Raw genomic sequence first — 16,451 nt, 5'->3', positions numbered from 1 at the left:
CTTCGCTGTATTGCTTATTTCCTAGATTTTCTCTTCTCCCCCTAACTTCCCCGAACATATACCCTTTGTCTAATGTTTTAAATACAAATATATATATATATATATATATATATATATATATATATATATATATATATATATATATATATATATATATATATATATATATATGTGTATATATATATATATATATATATATATATATATGTGTATATATATATATGTGTATATATATATATATATATATATATATATATATGTGTATATATATATATGTGTATATATATATATATGTGTATATATATATGTGTATATATATATATATATATATATATATGTGTATATATATATGTGTATATATATATATATATATATATATATATATATATATATATATATATATATATATATATATATATATGTATATATGTATATGTATATATATATTTATATATATATATATATATATATATATACACATACATACACACACACACACACACATACATACATATTGCTGCGGTTTTGAGATTGGCACATTGAAGTCATTAAAGGTTAAAGGTTTGCCCCCCATAGTTAGTCACACGAGCAACATATAGGCCCATTTGTAGTATAGTTATGTCTTAGTATGTGTAAGAATAGGCCATTTCCCCTCTTAGTACCTGCGTTGTGTAAAGACAGGAGAATAGGCCCCCCAATCATTTTGCTCCAACCTCCATTCTACCTCTATGGGCGCAATCCATCCCGCGCCCCATTTGGCTGTCCCCTAGTCGAGTTAACACGAGGTGGGCCTCGAAAGGGGAAGGAGGGTTGAGCTCGGCGCAGCGGCGTGGGGGGCCACCAGCCACCATCAAGTAAGAGCCACCAGCCAATCAGAGCTCGAGCGGCATGGCGTGAGAGGGCGTGGTGAAGAGTGTCTGGTGAGTTCCAGAAGGTTCGCGGGGCGGGTCTATATAAGCCCATGCAAAAAGCCCTCGAAAGGACTTGCAGAAAGGAGGACTTGCAGAAGATAAGCGCGTTGTAAAGGAGGACTTGCAGAAGATAAGCGCGTTGTAAAGGAGGACTTGCACCAGTGGCGCGATAAGACTTGAGGAGAAAGGACTGTGCCAGAGAATTTGCATCACTCGCCGTTGTTGAACTTTGACCCTCGCAATAGAACGTGCACACCAGGGGATAGAGGAGGAGGCGTTGGCCGTACATGTACGCGGGCGCAGCCAGACGCGCCGGTAACGAAGACAGCGCATTTCGGCCACGCGAATGAACGCGGCCATAACCGCGAGTGAATAACCACCAGTCGCGCCAAAGTCCGCCCTCTAACATGCACCCCGAGATAACCCGATTGTTCAGGCGACACGCTACGAGCTCCTGCCTTCTCTTGCCTCCATCTCCACGGGATGTGCCGGGGACCGGAGAGAGCTGCACGAGGAGCCATTCCTGGACGCGCTGGAGAACATCATCCTGCCGATCAGCAATCCCCGTGTGAGTGTGTGTGTGAGACGGGCCCGTTTGTCCAGGGGTATTAAGTAGAAGACTGTTTAAGGATTTCCCTGTGTCTCTTCGTCCTGGCTGTAAATACGTGCAATATTAATTAAACATCTTTGTTCTTCCTTTCCTTTCCAATTCGATCGCCTTTGTGATTTCTCCATTGACTAAGCGTGGTATGAATAAGATCGCTCCAATCGGGTCCAGAAACTAATAATAGCGCGGATCACGTGTACGCAAATCGCTCGGCGTATCACCATCACACGTGGTTCGTGCGAGGCCTATTTCCTCGCTTCCAGGGCAGCGGTAGTACTTAGGTAACAGCGAATTTGGTCCTGAAACCCTATTTAGCGCTGTCCAGAAGGGACGTAATAGGTCTCGGGTCGCGCCAGGTCAGTCAAGACAAGGGGAATAATCCCACCTTGGTAAGGGAAGAAGGCCGGTGGCAGATCCGCAACAATATATATATATATATATATATATATATATATATATATATATATACAGACTTGGCATTTAATATGGAATATTTTTTTCTGGCAGTGAACTTACTTTTCAAGATGTCTTAGAACTAAAAGTTCATTGGAATTATGTTGAAATTATTCTAGATTTTGTTAATGTGACCTTTAAAAGAAAGAAAAACCACATTTGACATTTCGAAACAAATAAATTAATCCTTGAAAGTGATGTAAACTGATATCGAACTCAATTCATGGACAGTACTGTGTTAAACTTCTGTACGTTTTCCAGAAGTATCTCTTTATTTTGCACATTAGCCAAAAATGTTTTTAACAAAAACAAAAGTTAAATTACGACTGGAATTACAGACAGTAAAATTACAGTTCAGTACTTCGTGTAACCCCCACGAGCATTCAGGAGAGCACGTACACGTTGAGGCATGCTGTTCACGAGCTTTGCCAAGGTTTGGACAGGAATCGCTTGCCATGCAGTGACAACGGCCTGCTGCAATTCACGCACAGAGGTCAGCTGCTGGTCCAAGTGGTCGATTTGACGCGTTATTTCTGCCCACAAGTTCTCTATCGGATTCATATCCGGGGACATGGCAGGCCACTCCATATGCTCTACACCACGGTCAGCAAGAAAGTGTTGGATCATGCGAGCATGATGAGGCCATGCATTGTCATCTTGGAAGACAAAGTTTCCTCGAAAGGCTGCACGAGCAAATGGAAGCAATGTTTCTTCCAGAATGGCCCTGTACTTGAACTGGTTCAGGTTTCCATTCAGAACAACCAGGTGTTTTGCCGCCTGCATGAAAAGCAGCCCAAACGGTCACCCCACCACCTCCAGCTTGGACTCTTGGCACTATACAATCTTTGTTGTAGGCTTCATGCACTTGTCTGCGCACTCGGACGCGTCCATCTTGACGATAGGCCAGAAATCTAGACTCGTCACTGAAGATCACGTGATTCCAGTGTCCTGGCTGCCATTTGACGGTGCTCTCTGGCCCACTGCAATCGGCGCTGGCGGTGTTGTCTGATCAGGCGTGGCTTTCTCAGGGGATGCCTGGCACGATAGCCTGCTTGAACCAGTCGTTGGTTGAATAGCCTTCTGGATACAGGCACATTTGCCAGTTGCTGCCACTCAGCCCCAAGCCGATTAGCTGACTTGGTACGGCCATTGCGGACTAACCGGTGCAGCTGGCGATCATCCCTCCTTGTGGTTCTGCGGGAATGTCCTGGCCTCGGTATTGGAGTAGGGACACCCCTCTGAGCATTTCGTTTCAGGATCTTTGACACCTGACCTTGAGTGATGCCATACTGCCGAGCAATAGCATGCTGTTTCATGCCGTAATTTCGTAAAGCCACCACTCCATGACAAACAGCATTGTCGAGTTGACGGACCATCTCCAGAGGAAGCGGCGATAACCTTTGGAGACGTGCAGCAGTTGTTTTCCACTAATACAGAACGCAACAACCCTTGTATACCCGACTGTGAAGCCAATCATCAAATGCACCTATCGGTACATTTTGCCACGCCACCTGTGATATAATCCTGTTGTTGACGTCTTGCTGTGACAGACAATAAGTGACATGGTTCTTTTAACAAATAAATCACCAAAGTGTAAAAGAAACTCACTCGATTGATATACTCAGTTAAGAAAGTAAAGCCAAGTCAAGAAAAAAAAAATATTCCATATTAAATGCCAAGTCTGTATATATATATATATATATATAATTTCTTTCTATCCTCGCGGACACGTGTGCTTGTTGTCTCGCCCCACCCCTTTTATCTCCTTTTCTTCCACCTCTTCCTTCCATCTCCAGCTGAAACTAGCCTTTCCAATTCTAGTTTCCTCCATCTCATTTAACCCTTTCTCCTTTCTCTGATCCACGCCCTTACTTCAGGGACTTTTCCCAGATGTTTTTCACGGTTTTGTTTAAATATGTTTAAACTTTCCCCTGCAGTGTTTTATTCAGTGGTTTATTACAACACGCTGTTTTTCTTCCTATTTAAAAGGCTTTTTTCAATTTCCTCATCAAATCATTCCATTTCAAAAAAAAAATCAATCTCAGTCATTCATTCATTCATTCTCCAAACTCACTTTCATTCCACCCCTCCTCTATCGTTTTCGAACGGATCTCGAATCACAATAAACCCTGTTTGTTATAAATATTTGTTTTTCATTAATCATCCACTTTCTAAACTCCCCCTCACCCCTCCCCTCCAAAACGCCCCCTCACCCCTCCCTTTCATTTCTCCCCCCTCACCCCTCCCCTCCAAAACTCCCCCCTCATCCCTCCCCTCCTAAACTCCCCCCTTGCCCTTCCCTCTAAATCTCCCCACTCACCCCTCCCCTTCAAAACTCCCCCCTCACTCCTCCCCTTCAAATCTCCCCCCTCACGCCTCCCCTTCAAAACTCCTCCCACCCCTCTCCTCTAACCTCCCCTCCCCCTTACTATTTTTCTCCAATTCTCCCCCTCCCCCCTCCTCCTCAAAGCTGCCACCTCCCCACTTCCTCTACCTTCCATCACATACCTCCACCTCCTCCAACCTTTGACTTTGCTCTGTCCCCCCGCCCCTCCCCACTCAAACAACACCTCACTGTGCCTCTTCCCATCACCATCAAACCATTTGTCCTCCTCATCCTTCCCTTTCTCCTAACCCTTCTGCAATCTCCGGCACGCAATCAACAGCTCTCTCCACCTCCCCCTCTCACCCCTCATCTTACCCTACCCTACCCCTCCCCTCCCCTCCCCTGTCCTATTCCTGATGCTCTCCCTCCCTCTTCCTTAACGGTATGGACCTCAAACATCCGGGGCCTTCACTCAAACCTGATTGATCTCTCCATACAGGTTGCTTCTGACAAACCAGACTTGATCTGCTTAACAGAAACTTTCCTCCTTCAAGATGTCTCTGATTCCTTAATATCTCTTCCTGGTTACTCCCTCCTCCGGTATGATAGACCTGAGCCTCATCCTGGAGGTGGGGTTGCTATCTTTATCAAAAACTCTCTTCCTCACTCTCCTTGCACTGCCCTCTCTCCTCCTCACCCCCAGGAGTACCTCTGGCTACGGCTTCCTCTCCGCTCCCACCTTTTGTACATATGTGTTCTGTACCGTCGTCCAAACAGTGATGACTCCATTTACATCTCCCTGTCTGACAACATGGAGCAACTTCTATCCACTCATCCCAACTCTCTCTTCCTCATATGTGGAGATTTCAACTGTCATCATGCATGTCATCATGGGTTCCTCTCATACCAGCCATGGCACCTCAGCAAAGGACTTCTGCGACTCACTGGGACTGACACAATCTGTCAGCTTCCTGACCCGGATCTCAGTTAATGGAGTATCTTCTCTTCTAGACTTGTTTATGACTAACTTCCCTGCAAATGTCTGCTGCTCTTCTTCTGCTCCAATCGGTTCTTCTGATCATTTCCTTGTTAGTGAACATCTCTCTGGCCATTCTCAGAGAGCCTCCTCAGCGCCGACGAGTCTGGCATTTCACTCAGGCTGACTGGCACGGTCTTCAAGCAGCCATCAATCATCTGGACTTGTTTGTTTCCCATCTCTCCTGCCTCTGACATCAACTCTTCCTGGGAATTTTTCCAAAGTAAATTGCTCTCTCTCATGCACAGATTTATCCCATCTCATTTTCAGTTGTCATACCCTTCCTCCCGTCCATGGTACACTGAAGCTTGTGGTGAGGCAGTTGCCCTCAAACAACTTGCCTTCACCTCATGGAAGGCTAATCCAACTGAAGGTAATCTCAGTGCCTTTCAGAAAGCTTGGAACAAGTGTGTGTCTACCTTCAGGAGAGCCAGGAAACAATATCTCTCTGCTCTCAAGACTGAACTCTCAAACCTGTCTCCCTCTTCCAAATCCTAGTGGCGTCTGGTCAAATCCGTTTCTGGTGTTTGTTCCCCTTCCATCCCCTCCCTTACCTCAAACGGCTACACAACTGACACCGCACGTGAAAAAGCCGAATGCCTCAACTCTGTGTTTGCCTCAAAATCTTGTCCCGAACCCATCTCTCTCTGTACCCACCTTTCCCAGTCGAACCCAGCTGCTCCTGGACTCTGTGTCTTTCTCTCCTGACAAGGTGGAGAAGTTTTTGTCAAACCTCAACTCTGATTCTGCAACTGGACAAGACGGCATCAGCCCACGGGTTCTAAAATCCTGCTCTGACACTCTATCTCACCCTCTCTCTGTTCTCTTCACCCTCTCTTTTGCTCAAGGTCATCTGCCAACTGCTTGACAATTCGCCAACATTTCCGCTTTACACAAAAAAGGTGCAAAAACAGATTCTTGCAACTACAGACAAATCAGCCTGCTCCCAATAATCAGCAAGGTCATGGAATCGATCATCGCTTCTGACATTAAATCCTTCCTATTTTCCAATGGCTTGATCTCGGATCATCAATTTGGATTCAGACCAGGTCACTCTACTCTGGCCATGCTGCTTCTGCTGTCTCAACAATGGATGGAGATACTTAATGCCAAACAGGAAATCAGAGCTGTCTCCCTCGACATATCGACATGAGATATGTCCCTCGACATGAGAAAAGTCCCACTTGGCAAAGAGAAAGTTCCCATGTGGCAAAGAGAAAAGTCCCACTTGGCAAAGAGAAAAGTCCCACGTGGCAAAGAGAAAGGTCCCACTTGGCAAAGAGAAAGTTCCCATGTGGCGAAGAGAAAAGTCCCACTTGGCAAAGAGAAAGTTCCCATGTGGCCTTCGATACGGTCTGGCACCCAGCTCTGCTCACCAAACTCTCCTCCGATGGTATCCATGGAAATCTCCACGCATGGCTTGCGGACTTTCTCTCTGGTTGTAGTCAACGTGTGGCCCTGAATGGATTTCTCTCATCTCCCCTTCCTGTTCAGGTTGGCGTTCCCCAAGGCAGTGTTCTGGGCCCTGTGCTTTTTCTGGTTTTCATCAATGATCTCTCCAACTCTCTGGAAAATCCTCTCTATCTCTTTGCTGATGACTCCACTCTCTGCTGCTCCATACCTCATCCCTCAGATTGGCAGTCAGCAGCCTCCTCACTCTCTGCAGACCTGGACAAAATCACAGACTGGTAAAACAAGTGGAACATGTCTTTCAATCCTGACAAATCTCACACTCTTACGATGTCTCTCCGAAAAGACAGACTGGACAGCCCTCCCATCTACTTTCTCAACAATCCTCTCCAAGAAGTTCTGTCACTCAAGCTTTTGGGTCTCACTGTCTGCCATGATCTTTCCTGGGAAAATCACATTTCCAAGCTGGCCTCCAAAGCCAGTCGCCTACTGGGCATCCTCTGTTGTGTGAAGTCCTTCCTTGGCACACCTGAGCAACTCACCACATACAAGGCTTTCATCCGCAGCTTAATGGAATACTGTTCTCCCCTCTGAGCAGGTGCTCCTGCCTCACACCTAGCTCGGCTTCACGCTGTTGAAACCAAAGCTTTCAGAATCATTGGAATCTCCCACGATGAAGCTAACTCCGAGGGCCTTTCACTCACTCACCGCAGGCAGGTTGGTGGTCTTTCCGTCTTCTACCGACTCCTCTCTGGCCTTGCTCCCCCAGCTTTCTCTGTGCTCTGTCCCCCAAATATTCCTACAGGTCGCACAAGGTCTTCCAGCAACCCTCTTCTGGTTAAACTGCCAGAATCAAGACTCTCTATTCACCTTCACTCTTTCATTCCTCCTTTCTCCCGCCTCTGGAACCAACTCCCTCACTCTCTTGAATCGCACTCCTCCCTCCAGGTCTTCAAAACAGCTGTTCACCACCATCTCTTATCTTCCCCCATCCAAAACCTTGATCTTTTCTACCCCCGTTAATTCACCCCGGATTCACTTTTTTGAAATATCGACTTCTTTCCTGACGTCCTCGCAGTGTCCATGTTGTTTTTTTTACCTCTCCCACCACCCCCTTTCCCATGCCTCCTCCCCCCAAGCCCTCTCCCTCCCACAGATCGCCCAATGTCCCTGCTCTCCATCTGGTCTCCCGCTCCCTTTATCATATGTTTCATGTTTTATGTGTCAGTTTGTCTTTTTGTGATCAATGTTAGCTCTTACACGAGCCTCGATCTTGTATACATTAAAAAAACACGTTTGTAATGTCATCTACATGCCAACTGCATCAAAATAGTTATGACCAACGCATGTGATGATACAATTTATTTCCAATAAAAATATGATGCTTTGTATATTCTTTAGAAAGACTTAAATGTACAACATCAAATTAATGTTGTTGTTGTTGTTGTTGGTATTGACAGATTCGTGCTGAGTTGTTTGCCGAGGCACGCCGCCGCCTCCCCTTTGCGATGTATGCACTGCTGCGCCGTGTCGTGGCCATCACGGCCGGCTTTTCCACCCCTGAATGCTCGGTGCAAGGACCGGACTCCCGAGGCCTTTTGGACGCCATCCTTGCCACGCTGAGTGGATTGAGTCGTGAGCTCATCAGTTCACTGCAGAGGTTCAGTGCTCTTGGACCAGAGGATGCCGAGAGAAAGGTCACGGAGTTTGTCGAGGATGTGAAACGCACTGGGCAGCAATTTACGGAAGGTATGTGTCAATCGGAAGAGAAAAATTAGGAAAATAATAATTGGACTTACAAAACCGGTGAAAATCTTGAAGGGAATAGTGTGAATACATAAAATAATACTTCTGGCCTGGAAAGCCGTGAAAATGGAAGTTTCCTTTGTCGATGCTTTCACGTGTAGTTTAGTGTTGTTTTCATGATCTTGTGAGTCATTACATGTAGAGCTAGAACAGACTTTACATTGGATGTCATGACGGTCACAATTTCCTGCCACCTCGTGCTTATTGCCTGCCAGCTCCCTCTGCCCAGTCTCCTCTGGTGGACCAAGCTCCTGTTGAGGTGATGGATGTCGGAATTGAGGAAAAGGTACCTGAAATATTCGAGTTAAACACGGATAATGTGGAGCACGGGAACCTCATACCAGCTTGTGCTGCAGATACGACGAATCTCCTTCCTGCCCCCATTGATAATGGATATGGTGGGTGAGAGGAGCCATTATGGCTAGCAACAGCTGTGACAACAATTTGTAAACTACCAGTGTAATTTTGTCTTCTGCTTATTTTACTTTAAAAAGCACTTCAGGCTTTTCTTGTCTCGATCACTAGAATAGGATAACATCTTTATGATGCAATCATTTCTAATAAAATACTTGTCTGTGCTTTGTTTTTTTGTCATTTAATCGTACGCGATGACACATGATTACCTCTGCCACCAAAGGTGAATGGGGTTATGTTTTCACCCCTGTCTGTTTGTCTGTGAGCATGATTTCTCCAAAAGTTATGGACTCATTTGGACGAAACTTTGTGGACAGCTTGGGTGTGTGACAAGAACGAATTGGTTCGATTTTGATGAAGATTTGAATCTGGATGCAATAATTTATTTTTAAGTGATTCTTCAGCATTGAGGGAGAGGGTTAAAAACAATATGTCGCATGATATTTCAAAACACGAATGAGTTTATTAGGTGACGAGAACAAGCAGATAAGATTTTGGTTCAGGTCCGAATGCAGATTTCCGTTGTATACAAAACGTAAACTGTACAGCCTGGTGGAGGTATGCACTCGACTGAGTGCTGTTGAATGAATGAATGAATGATCGTTTTAAGGCCATTTTTCCCCGCTAGAGCGGGGGTTAGCCTAAAGTTGTTTAATTTTTTATGCCTCCCCAGCTGGGGGCATTGTGTTTTCAGATTGTGTGTCCGTCTGTTCGTTTTTTTGTTATTATCCCAATGACTTGTGGACCACTGAAGAGATTGCCACCACATTTGGAAAAAATATGAACTCTAATACAAAGATGAACTGGTTCAATTTTAGGTTCAACAGGTTGTCATGTGCCCTTTTGAAAATCATTTTGCAGAACGTAACTTGAGCTAGAAGCATCAGGTGTTTTCTCTGTCTGTCTGTCTCTCTTTAATTCCTCATGTGACCTTTCATTGAGATAAAATGTAACAGTGGGTTGATATCTAACGTGGGCATAGACATGTCCATCAAGGCATTTGCATGGAATGCTATTTTCTTGTCTTTTTGGTTTGGATAAAACACCATCACATTGACCCATTTGTTCCATTGTTTTGCACCAGGTGAATGTGACACAATTGGCTCCACTTCTCATGCCAACATCTGCATAGCCAATCAACTTCCTTCACCATCAGTGAAAGAGCCAGTTTTTGCTGACAAGAGCAATGAGAAAATAAAAGTTGAAGATGATGAAACTTCATGTAAGAACCTTGTTACTCTCATTTGGCTGTTTAATTACTTGCCTTGTCACAAATGTCTGACTTATCTTCCATGATTTGGTGGGGGTAGGGAATGGGGCAAGATGGCAGATTTTCTGGAGAAGTGATATTTGTGTATGTGGTCACAGAGAATCAAGCTGTTGGTGGTCTTTCTGTGTTCTACTGACTCCTCTCCGGCCTTGCTCCTCCTGCTCTGTCTGTGCTCTGTCCCCCAAATTTTCCTGCAGGACGCACAGGATCTGCCAGCAACCCTCTGAGGGTCAAACTGCAAAAATCTCGGCTCTCTGCTCACCTTCACTCCTTCATTCCTCTTTTCTCCCCCCTCTGGAACAAACTCCCACACTCTCTTCAATCCCTCTCCTCCCTCCAAGTCTTTAAAACAGCTCTTCACCACCATCTCTTATCTTCCCCCATCCAATACCTTGATCTTTTCTACCCCCGTTAATAAACCCCAAATCCACCTTTTTCAAAATCCGTTCTTTCCTGAAAGTCCGATTAGTGTCCATCTTGTTTATGCCGTGTACCCCGCCCCAGCCCTCTCCCTTCCACAGCTCTCCCGATGTTCTTGTTCTCTACTGTTATTGTGCTTCCCTTTCTCTCCCCCTCTTGACGAATCTCCTTCCTGCCCCCATTGATAATGGATATGGTGGGTGAGAGGAGCCATTATGGCTAGCAACAGCTGTGACAACAATATGTAAACTACCAGTGTAATTTTGTCTTCTGCTTATTTTACTTTAAAAAGCACTTCAGGCTTTTCTTATCTCAATCACTAGAATAGGATAACATCTTTATTATGCAATCATTTCTAATAAAATACTTGTCTGTGCATTGTTTGTTTTGTTTAAGTCCAATGATTTAATCGTATGCTATGACACATGATTCTGTTTAATATGTCCTGTTTGGTTTTGATGAAATGCCATCACATTAACCCATTTGTTCCGTTTGTTTTGCACCAGGTAAATGTGACACAACTGGCTACTCTTCTCTTGGCACCATCTGCATGACTAATCAACTTCCTTCACCATCAGTTAAAGAGCCTGGTTCTGCTGACGAGGGTACTGAGAGAATAAAACTTGAAGAGGATGATGGAACTTCATGTAAGAACCTTGTTACTCTTACTTGGCTATTGCATCATTTATCTTGGCACCAAGTTCCTTCTGATCGCTCATCTGTCTGGCCATCAATGTGCAGCCATGGCTGCTGGTTCCATCACGGCTGAGAGAATGGCTGTTTCGTTGATTCTGTAAATTAGGGCTGGTATTTCAGGGTACTGGCAATGACATACCTCTTCTTTGTTGAAACACACTATGGATCTTTTCAATGTCCAATCTGTGTGCCTTTAACACGGGGACATTGTACCCTATCTTACGATATAAAGTAAGGCAATGAATGCTCTGTAGTCTCTGTGTATGTCGTCTGATATAATTATTGAAATTCAAAATGGCTAGGTCAATCTCTACCAAATTTTGCATACCTGCTGGGGGTACCCAGGGTCATGTCATGTGCAGCAAAAATGCCCACCCTCCCCCCTCGACCTAACCCTCCTCATGAGGAGGAGAGACAAATTCTGATTTTCACCTGTATGTGTGGCACAGTGCAAGTTGTTTACGTACCCCTGCTGGAGAGAGAGGAGAGATTACTAGCCACAGCACAAAATGTATTTGCCCCACCTGCTCCACAACCCCTCCCCTCCCACCTGCCAGGTCAATCCCACAGGGGCAGGTGTTTCTAGCTAAATTAAAGTAAGGGAATTATTTGTATGTGCGTACATCTGATCATTATGGAATTGAAAATGGCTGGAGCAATCTAGGGAGACGACTTGCAATTTTCGCCTGTACATGTGGACTACTACAAGTGGTTTAACCACTGATCCCTGCCTCAGAGTAGGGGTATTCACGCTATATTTCACACCCAGTGGGGGAGAGGGAGGGAGAGCGGGTCTTACTAGTATTAGCAAATTACATACAATTTGTTCAATGTGACAAGCACTTCAATCAAATTTAGTGTATATGGTGGCTGCATAGAAGCAGAATGATTTGTCACTGGCAGAGTACCCGCCCTTCGGGCGGTCTTGTTCCTAGCATACAACACATTCTTCTGACGCCTACCTTTATTTGGGTGGTGTATAGGCAACTGACAGCTGCCTCAATCTCTCCCGAAAATAGAAATAACCCGGGTTACGTTCATAAAGCAGAAACATGCCGACTACATGTAATTCAAAACACCTCACTGCACTGGAAAACATGGGGACAGGAATACTGTGCTGTAAAGGGTGGGGTCTTGTAATACCCTCTCCTACCTGGAGGAGGCACTACATGATACACATTTACTTCGAAAATTTGCATCCCCACCCCCTCCTCCACCTTCTCCCCCCCCCCCCCCCCCATCCCCCTAAGACTACCGGAAAAGATAAAAACACCATTTTACACGAATTGGGGTGAGGCTGAAGCTATGTTGTAGGTCTGGGTGTAATCGGCCCATAAATGTAGGAGTAGTGCTAAAACAAAAACCAAACAAGTCAGGAGACGACGATGGTTCACGAGCGAGCGGTATTCAATGACAAAGGTCAAAACCGACATTGAAAATATATAAATAGGAATGTATTATCTGTTATGAGACTGGTTAGCTACACAATACCGAATATTCGGTTAGATTCCGACAACTTTGAAAATTTGACCTTTGTGACCTTGAAATGTCAAAACGAAGGTTACTGACCTTGAAATGAGATAGAAAATTATGTATAATCAGTTATGAGGTTAGTTAGCTACACAATACCAAAAATTCGGTTTGATTCCGACAACTTTGAAACTTTGACCTTTGTGACCTTCAAAGGTCAAATGTCGAGGATTCTGACATTTGTTGGAAAACTTGTATTTCATGATGTATGTGATAATATAAGATCATGTGTGATATTTCACCCAATCAGGAAGCGAACAATGTAATAAAACCATAAAAAATCGACTTTTCTAAATTTCGTGACCTTGTGACCTTGACCTTGGGGCGAAAATGAAAAATCAAGCTCCGTGGGGCTAGACACATGACATTGGCCTAACCAAATATCGAAACCCCTATCAGATTCCACCAAACCCCTCGGAGAAGATGTAGCTTGACATCGATTACCCCCCTAAAAAGACATCTTTTTCGGGCGTGGCTCCGCCCACAATGGGCGCAATACGCCCATTCTAGGCCGGACACAACTAGATCATGATATCAACCTCCCACCCAAGTTTCATCAAGATCGGATGATATCATCGGGTAGTTATGCTGCGGACAGACAGACACACACACAGATAGACGCACGCACATGACGAATATAGTGGTCACTTGATAACTCGTGAAGCAATAAACAAGAAATATGTTGTGCATAGCATGATACTTGTGAAATCCCTAAAATAAGTTGCTGACGTTTTGGCCGACGTTGACCTCAAAAATAATTGGTGGTTGAATACAGTGACCAGATATGCAAATCCTGTTCATATTTAAAGTCAATTGGATGAAAATTGAGGATTTTAGAAAGTTCACCTAAGTTGTTGACCTTTGGCCTATGTTGACCTTTTGACCTCAAAATCAATAGGCTTCTTCCTTATAATCAACTCTACCATTTCGTTAAGTTTTGTGAAGATCGGTTTAAAATTGTGACCTGCAGGTGATAGACAGACAGACAGACAGACAGAAAAACAGATGACAGAATGAAAAATCACTCATGAGTGACACCACTTAGCAAAAGAGAACTCGGTCGAGTATCCTTTTGACCTCAAAAATAGTTAGTGGTTGAATTAAGTGACCTGATATGCAAATTGTCTTCAAATTTTAAGTTAATCTGATGAAAATTGATAATTTTAGAAATTAGGCCTATGTTGACCTTTTGGCTGATGTTGGCCTCAAAAATAGTTTGTGGTTGAATTCAGTTTGCTGATATGTAAATCCTATTCAAATTTCAAATAAATAGGATGAAAATTGAGGATTTTAGACATTTGAAAAAGGTGATTGACCTTTTCCTATGTTGACCTTTTGACCTCAAATCAATAGGATTCTGTAGGACCACCAACTTTACCATATGGTGAAGTTTCTTGAAGATCGGTTTAAAATGTGACCTGTGGGCAAGTATAAGTGAGTGGACAGACAAACAAACAAACACACAACCCGGAGTGATCAACATACTTGTCAAAAAAAACGTTTTTTTGCCAAGTAATAACGCACAAGACCGAACAATATACGAACTTTAAAAATCTTAGATTTTCGCAAGTAACAAATACAAATTATATTAAGGATTCTCATCCAAGCACTTGCATCATGCGGCTATGACCATCGATTCAAATCCCATCGGTTCTTTGTTTCACTATGCATTGTGCTGGTTTTGCTTACGTGGTGGTTAGGACTTTTACAAGTTGCACTGATAATTTCTCTTTATTTTTTGGCTTCTTTTTGTAATTTTTTTTATTCTTGTACTGCATTTGGTTGGTGCCCTCGGGGTGGATCTTACCTGTATTTGTTGATTACTTTGTTGATTTGCGCTGTTCGTTATATAGAACCATATGTTGTTGGTCTAGGAAGGTGAATGCCTTTGCAAAATTGTATGACTGCTTTGTGTTGGCCCTGAATTGCTTTGGAGGAAGCATGGAGGATTTTTGCGAATGATTTTTGCCTCCGCCACCAAAGGTAGACGGGGGTTATGTTTTCACCTGTATTTGTCTGTTTGTTTCACCTCTATTTGTTTGTCTGTGAGCAGGATATCTCAAATGGTTATGGATGGATTCGGACAAAACTTGGTGGACAGTTTGGGTGTGTGACAAGGATGAGTTGATTAGATGTTGGTGAAGATTCAGATACGGATATATGAGAATTATTTAATTTCTAAGTGATTCTTCACCATTGAGATATGGGGCCAAAAACGATGTACAGCACAGTAAACCCTTAAATATCGTGTTTTTTTTTACCAACAGCAGTTTTTGAGCTGAGTTGTGATGGTTATCTCATACCACGAGCCTTTTACTGTTTCTCGTGCACCATTAATCATGACATGATGATGAAGTGATTTTACACATATAATGGTAAATGAGTAGCGCTGCTGCGGTCGGTGCACGTGGTAACTGAGACACACAGCGCGTACAGTACTGTATTGTGCCAATTTCCATGTCAGCAGTGTGTTCGGTGTAATCTTCTGTGTAATCGTAATAATTTCCTTTGTTTTCGGTTATTATTGCCTTTAATGATTTTTAACCATGCCCCCCCCCCCCACCCCCCCAAGGGAACACTGTTGTCATTGGTGAACCAAGTGCAAAAAAGTTGAGGGAAGTGATGTCTTTGACTCAATAAGTGGAGGTTTTGAATAAGCTTTGTCGAGGCAAGAGTGCATTTATTTTATTTATTAGTTGGTGTTATCAAGGAGCTGCAGAGCGATTTATCTAAGAAACACATATCCACAGCTTACAAAATGAAACTATTTAAGAGATTACTTAATAGGGGAGGAAAGGTTGGGCTTTGTGGGCTGGCAGTGTGGCCACGAGGTAGACACACTCGCCTCTAAGCTGCCTAGCCTGGGTTTGAATCCCGCCCAGCTATAAACTGTCATTCCGATGTTTCACAGGCAGGGGATTCATCATTGTGTGTACCGTCCATCGTTATGTTAAACTGGGTAGCCAGCTGCCGGCATTAGTTGGTGGGCGTTTAAGAACCCACGGTGTCCTTTGCGAAGAGTATGGAAGCTATTGCCATTATCCTGTAAAAATTCCAAATTCCTGCCCTTCGTACTGCTGAAAAGGCAATGGCAAACCACCCAGTATTGCCCTTGCTGAGGAAGCTTCATCGGCTGCACCGACACTCTGTGAAGACTGTGGTGTGAGAGAGAGAGAGAGAGAGAGAGAGAGAGAGAGAGAGAGAGAGAGAGAGAGAGAGAGAGAGAGAGAGAGAGAGAGAGAGAGAGAGAGAGAGAGAGAGAGAGAGATAGAGATAGAGATAGAGATAGAGATATAGATAGATAGCGAGCGAGATATAGCCTTTAAACAAATTATAGATGGGAAGGACCATGTTTAATCTGCTTTTGAATGTTGAACCTGGTCCAATACAGCAGGAGACTTCATCGCAAAGCCAATTTATATTTATTTTAAGTTTACTTCAATTGTGATGTAATTATTTTGGCTGTTTCCCACCTCCTCTATATTTTTTGGAAGCCCAGGAACCCTTCCTCCCATACAAAATTGGTTTTAACTATCGCGGCATTTTCTAAGAATGTAACTCTCACAATACTT

General features: G+C 43.8%; 1 protein-coding gene across 12 annotated transcripts in view; it reads left to right on the top strand.

Annotated features, from left to right (window-relative positions):
- Nucleotides 1-16,451, top strand: part of LOC137430461 (uncharacterized) — a 63,680-nt gene that overhangs the window by 22,923 nt on the left and 24,306 nt on the right. For all 12 annotated transcript variants that reach the window (XM_078779378.1, XM_078779374.1, XM_068121300.2 and 9 more), the window contains exons 3-6: nt 8,204-8,492; nt 8,765-8,947; nt 10,048-10,185; nt 11,160-11,300. In XM_078779378.1, the coding sequence (XP_078635504.1) occupies nt 8,204-8,492; nt 8,765-8,947; nt 10,048-10,185; nt 11,160-11,300 (751 nt within the window). The remainder of the gene's footprint in view (nt 1-8,203; nt 8,493-8,764; nt 8,948-10,047; nt 10,186-11,159; nt 11,301-16,451) is intronic.

Source organism: Myxine glutinosa, chromosome 1 (assembly GCF_964187855.1).
Source record: "Myxine glutinosa chromosome 1, kmMyxGlut1.1, whole genome shotgun sequence".
Lineage (NCBI taxonomy): Eukaryota > Metazoa > Chordata > Myxini > Myxiniformes > Myxinidae > Myxine > Myxine glutinosa.
Note: the sequence above shows the minus strand (reverse complement) of the source record. Positions and strands in the feature narration are given on the sequence as shown.